The 6,791-nt window shown below is 38.3% G+C and overlaps 1 protein-coding gene across 1 annotated transcript; it reads left to right on the forward strand.

Moving 5' to 3' along the window:
* The first annotated feature begins 437 nt into the window (after positions 1 to 437).
* LOC127131460 (uncharacterized mitochondrial protein AtMg00810-like) lies at positions 438 to 1,058 on the forward strand. Its single transcript, XM_051060380.1, has one exon. The coding sequence runs from the start codon at positions 438 to 440 to the stop codon at positions 1,056 to 1,058; it is 621 nt and encodes a 206-aa protein (XP_050916337.1).
* Positions 1,059 to 6,791: the final 5,733 nt, after the last annotated feature.

Consider the following 6,791-nt stretch of genomic DNA (forward strand, 5'->3'; position numbering starts at 1 on the left):
AGTCAGGTTTCTTTGTTTTGATGTAGTATTACAAACCCTAAAGAAAGCCTCATTGCTTGCGCCACGAGAATTCCAGAAAAGTGATAAGATCGCTGTTGTCTAAAGGTTGTATAGAACATTTTTCATTTATTTCAATTTTTGGTTGAGAGTTTCTTGTGGAATGCATGTGCATCCTCCTTCATTTAAACGGTGAGGTAATATCTTTTCAACTTTCGCTTTGTAGGGAAGTTCTTTCTTTTACCTGTTTATATCTTCAAAGGTATATCATTTACTTAGTGTATGATATATGTTATGAGTGCTCATTTCCAAAAAATTTAAGTGATAACCATTGTGTGTTTCATTTAAAATCTTCACATGTATGTTATACCATTAATATCTTATGCTTCCTTTAAAGAATTTTAGTTTGTGTCGACAATATCATTTTTGGTTCCACTAACATGCAATTAGTCAAGAAATATTCTAAGTTAATGTACGGTAAGTTTGAGATGTGTCTTATGGGGGAGTTGAATTACTTCCTTGGTCTTCAAATTAAGCAACTCAACGAAGGGACATTCGTGTGTCAAACCAAATATTGCAACGACTTGCTAAAGCAATTTGGTATGGAAGATGCAAAATTTATTGACACTCCAATGCCCACAAATGGACACTTGGAAAGGAATGAAAATGGTAAGGATGTTGATCACAAGAAGTATAGAGGTACAATTGGCTCTCTTCTATATATTACTGCATCTAGGTCGGATAATATGTTTAACGTGTGTATGTGCGTTCATTATCAATCGACTCCTAAGGAATCTCATTTAAAAGCCATAAAACGCATTCTTAGATATCTTCATGGTACTTCTAAGTATGAGCTTTGGTATTCTAAGGGAAGCGAATTTAATTTCGTTAGTTATAACGATTTTGATTTTTCCAATTGCAAATTAGATAGGAAGAGTACTAGTGGAACTTGCCACATGTTTTTAAATTCCTTAGTAAGTTGGCATAGCAAGAAACAAGTTTCCTTTGCTTTGTCAACCGTCGAGGCGGAATACGTAGCAGCCGATTATTGTTGTGCTTAAATTTTGTGGCATGATCATTGGAGGTTCTCCAGGCCATAGGTAGATCGTCCATTATAGCTGGACTTTCAATCTCCTCCTCTTATGTGCGATAACAACTACTTGATTTTGATATTAAACTACAACGTATTCTTATTATGCGACTGTTGGTGTAAGCCCTAGAGGCCAATATCTTTTGGTACTTGTATCGAATTATTTATTAATAATAAAAGGCATTTTCTTTATTATGGTTGATTAATAAAGTCCCTGGAATAGATAGTCCATTTAATGTATTAAGTGTGACTTAATCATGAGAACACATTAAACATAAGGACACTATTCTTAAAGTATCCGTAGTCGAGCTTTAGTGTGAAGTGGGATAACATTAAAGCATTAAGACTATTATGTTTGTACACTGATGATCACATCTCATGGATCATGGATAAAGAGTTATCAAGTCTTAAACATAGGTATGAATATTAGGAGTAATATTTATACCGGATTGACCCGCTATGAGAATACTATATATAAAGTTATGCAAAGTGTCATAAGTTATTCTCATGGTGATAATGGTGTATACCACTCTTCGACCTGAAACCACTATGGACCCTAGATGTGGAGTCGAGTGCTTTATTGCTGATCCAACGTTGTCCGTAACTGGATAACCATAAAGACAGTTGATGGGTACTCCACGAAGCATGCTGAGGGACATGAGTGACCTAGATGGAATTTGCCCATCCTGCATAACAGGATAAATGTCTATGGGCCCAATATTGAACTGGACAAGGATGACACGGTCTATGCCTTGTGTTCAATATAGACATAAGGGCAAAAGGGTAATTATACACATAAGTATTATCACAGAAGGAATTGTCAGATCACATGACATTTTCGTGTCTTGGGTAGCAGTGATGTGTTGCTAGATACCGCTCACTGTTTATTATGTTAAATGCGTGATTTAATATAATTGCCAACGTCACGAAAACCTACAGGGTCACACACAAAGGACGGATTGATGAGAGATAGAGTAACTAAGGAATACCGTAAGGTACGGTGCCCTTAAGTGAATTATAGAACATCGTAAGGTACGGTGTACTTGAGTAGAATACGAAATATGGTAAGGTACCATGGGCTTAAGTGATTTTGGGCATATTATAAGATATGGGCCAAAACACACTTAAGTGGGCTTTTTAGCTTGAAGCCCACACAAGTGGTTCTATAAATAGAACCCTTGTGCAGAAGCATTAATAGCGGTTGCATTATTTTCATTTTCTCTCTCTCTCTCTCTCTCTCTCTCTCTCTCTCTCTCTCTCACTCAAAGCCTTCACTCGTACCAGCTAGCACTGAGATTGAAGGAATCCGTTCGTGTGGACTGAGTAGAGACGTTGTCATCGTTCAACGTTCGTGATTGCTTCGTGGATCTGCATCAAAGGTTTTGATCGTCACAAGAGATCTGCACCAAAGGTTTCAATCGTCACAAGAGGTAAATATTCTATCACTGATCATGACCATTCGTAAGGATCTCTAAAGGAGAAAATTTTAATTTCCGCTGCGTTTTGGACCGCAATTCTCCTTCAGTGGTATCAGAGCCACTTACGAAACCATGAATCGGATAGCTGTTTAATTTCTGTATTAATATGATTAAAAGACAGAATGAATCAATTAATTAAACGGGTAATTAAATTTGGCATCATGAGTGTACGAGTTGGATGATTGATGTTGACTATGCTTCGGTACCGACATTAGTATGGTGAAGCAGCGATACATCGATCGTCCATATGTTACGCAATTGAGACCGATCAACTTATATATGATATAAGTAATCTTAATGCAAAGTACGGTATATGTGATATATTGTTTCTGTTTCGTTCATTCAAACACTAAATGGTTCTTTTCCTTTGAGCGATCAATGGTCATTTGCTTCGGAATCCGACATTAGTATGGTGAAGCAATGACTTGTTGATCAATCATACTGAATCAACAATCGAGGTGTGTTTGACGGTCTGAAATTGGCGCATTAGGGTTGGTGACGGCGCAAGGGTTGTGCCGTCAAGGAGTTGTGAATTTAGGGCTTTTTGGAACAGGTCTGTAGACTGTTTCAAAGTTCCGTTATTTTGGCCACGTGAAGCTCGTGTGACGAGCGTAACAAGCGTAACAAGCTGGATGCGTGACGGTCGTAACAAGCCCATGATGGTCGTAACAAGGACGTGACGGTCGTCACATGCCTTGTGACGGTCGTCACACTCACAGATCCAAAATTCTAGGCATTTCTGTTTCTGGCCACGTGACGGTCGTAACATGCCTGTGACGGTCGTAACATGCATGTGACGGTCGTAACGTGCCTGTGACGGTCGTCACACTCACGGGTCAGAATTCTTGGGGTTTTCAGTTTTGTGACTACGCAAGAGTTGTGTTGATGCAAAACAATGTCCATTTCAAATGAATTGTTCATTAAAATTTTTGGACAGGGGCGCTGACCGGGCAGCGGAACCCCCGGCTAACTCTGCGTAGTGTGATCGGTCGCCGAAATTTAATTTTGTTTTAATTAATTAAAGGAATTAAAAATTAAAAATAATAATAATGTGTTTGTTATTATTGCCTTGTTGTGATCAGTTATGGCCTTAGTCTTCCTTCATTTTGTTTTGGGTTTTTAAATACGACCTGCGTGTCGTGCCTCTCCTTTTGATCTCTTAATGTAACTTCTTTTCTCATCTCAAACCCTCGTATGTAAAACGAGTTTCTTCTGGAATGTAATGTTATGAAGAAAGAGAAGAAGACAATGTTATGAAGAAAGAGAAGATTTCAATATCAAAGGAGGACAACCTTGAAGATCTTGCTTGGATAAGCTTAGAGAAGAATTCAATATTAAAGGAGGACAACCTTGAAGATCTTGCTTGGAGAAGCTTAGATCGTTATTAGGTTAGCTTAGGTTCTCTCATTGGCTTGGGAGAACAATTGCGCTAGGGGCCATAACTGTTTCATTGTGTATGTATGTTGATGCATGTGTATGTATGTTGATGCATGTGAATATATGTTGATGCATGTGAGAGACGATTTATATGATAAATAAGCCGGTGAGATCAGAACAATTGCAATTCCCTCAAACTAAAATATTAAGTTTATGCTTTCCAAGTCTTAGCACTCATCAAGACTAGTATCGGATAATGTAGGTTTCGCCTACGCGAGGTGCATGTTCTATATTAGTAAGGTGCGATGGGATAATTGTAATATCCAACTGCTAAGACAATGGGTAAAACTTAACTAAACAAATTATAATAATATTATATATGTTTGCTTTCCAAGTTTTAGCACTCATCAAGACTGGTATCGAATAATGTAGGTTTCGCCTACGCGAGGTGCATGTTTTGTATTAGTTAAGGTGCGATGGGATAATTGTAATATCCAACTGCTAAAACGATGAGTCAAACTTAATTATAATTTTATTATATATGTTTAGAAGCAAGAGTTGGGAATGATCCATATGATGGATTGGAATAAGGAGTTATTCACCCAACTAAAATTTTCGAGAGTTGTATGAGATACAACTGGAAGGAGTTCCTACCTAAATAACCTAGTTTTGTGTAATCCGCCTACGCGGACTTAGAACGAAGTGAAATATGGATCTCGACCCATTAGAAAATCTTCCAACGGGATTTTCCGAATCAAATAATGAGGGTCATTTGTTTTGAGTAAAATAGTGGGAGCATATTTGATTAAAGGCCTAATTAAATATGTCAATGATACTTATATTTTCTTAATCCTTATGTAGATAACCATGACAGCAAACACCTCTAACAACATCTTGTGATCAATCCTTGACAAGGAAAAATTGTCTGGTACAAATTTTCTGGATTGGCACCGAAACCTGAGGATTGTCCTCAAACATGATAAAAAGCTGTATGTCTTGGAGACACCTGTTCCTGAAGAGGAACCTCCTAGTTCTGCACCTAAGGCAGAAAGAGATGCTTATAAGAAGCATGTCGATGATGCCAATGAAACTGCTTGTCTCATGCTGGCTACCATGAACTCAGAATTGCAAAAGCAACATGAGAACAAGTCAGCGTTCGATATGATCGAACACTTGAAGATGCTCTATCAAGAGCAAGCAAGGCATGAGAGGTTTGAAGTTTCAAAAGCCCTTTTTCAAAGCAAGTTAGCTGAGGGAGCCCCTGTAAGTCCCCATGTGCTCAAGATGATTGGGTATGTGGAAAACCTTGAAAGGTTGGGTTTTCCCCTCGGAAACGAACTTGCGACTGATGTGATCTTGCAATCGTTGCCAGATGGATTCAGTCAATTTGTCCTAAATTTCAATATGAATAATATGGACAAATCTCTTCCTGAACTGCTCGCCATGTTAAGAACTGTCGAGCAGAATCTGAAGTCAAAAGGGAAGTCCATTCTGATGATCGGAAATGGAAAGAGACAGAACAAAAGGCCCACTAAGCAGGGTGATAAAGGGAAAGGCAAGGAAGTTGCCAAACCCAAACCCACCGTTGCTGCTTTAAAGCCTAGTGGAGGCATAGCAAAAGAAGGCACCTGCTTCCATTGCGGTAAGACCGGACACTGGAAGAGGAACTGCCCAAAGTACCTGGAAGATAAGAAGAATGGAGTAGAGACTTCAACTTCAGGTATTTTTGTTATTAAATAAATTTATCTACTTCTGCATCATGGGTATTAGATACTGGATGCGGTTCTCACATTTGTACAAATGTGCAGGGGCTGAAAAGGAGTAGAGATTTGGCAAAAGGTGAAGTTGACCTACGAGTTGGCAATGGAGCAAAGGTTGCTACTTTAGCCGTAGGATCTTATGTATTGACTTTACCTAGTGGTTTAATAATTAAGTTAGAGAACTATTATTATGTACCTGCAATTAGCAGGAATATTAATTCCATTTCTTGTTTGGACAAGTTTGGTTTTTCATTTATAATAAAGAACAATTGTTGCTCAATTTATTTGAATGATATATTCTATGCTTCTGTACAAATGAACAATGGACTATATGTCCTTGGTCTCATAATGCCAACTTATAACATTAATACTAAGAGGATGAAACCTAATGAGTTAAATCCATGATGAGTCACGCCGATCTTCCAAACTCCATTTGCGGACATGCACTATTGACAGCAGCTTACACACTTAACCGTGTTCCATCCAAAAAGGTTGAGAAGACACCATATGAGATATGGAGTGGTAAGAAACCACATATGTCTTACATGAATATTTGGGGTTGCGAAGTTTATGTGAAATGACAAGTTTCAACTAAGCTTGAGCCCAAATCTGACAAATGCTTATTTGTGGGGTATCCTAAAGAAAAGGAGGGTATTACTTCTACAATCCTTCTGAGGGAAAAAATTTTGTCGCTCTAACTGGAGTTTTCCTAGAAAAGGATTTTATTTCCAAAGGAACCAGTGGGAGGAAAGTAGAGCTTGAAGAGATTCAAGAATCACAAAGCATCAACACACCTATGGAGGAATTGGAGCAGGAAACACAAGTAGTTGTGTAAGAGCAACCTGCTCAAGTAGAACAAGACCAGCGTAGGTCAGGCAGGATACGTCACCTACCTAAGATATATGGATCAAGGTGATGTATTACTCATGGATCAAGATGAGCCTGTGACCTACTCATGGAATCTTCGTTTTGATGAAACAATAAAACAATATGGATTCATCAAGAACGAAGATGAGCCTTGTGTCTACAAGAAGGTTAGTGGGAGCATGATCGTATTCCTGGTATTATATGTAGATGACATATTACTCA

Source organism: Lathyrus oleraceus, chromosome 3, assembly GCF_024323335.1.
Source record: "Lathyrus oleraceus cultivar Zhongwan6 chromosome 3, CAAS_Psat_ZW6_1.0, whole genome shotgun sequence".
Taxonomy (NCBI): Eukaryota; Viridiplantae; Streptophyta; class Magnoliopsida; order Fabales; family Fabaceae; genus Lathyrus; species Lathyrus oleraceus.

Excerpts from the sequence above, each read along its gene's own strand:
- LOC127131460 (XM_051060380.1), top strand. The coding sequence starts at position 438 with ATGCAATTAGTCAAGAAATATTCTAAGTTAATGTACGGTAAGTTTGAG.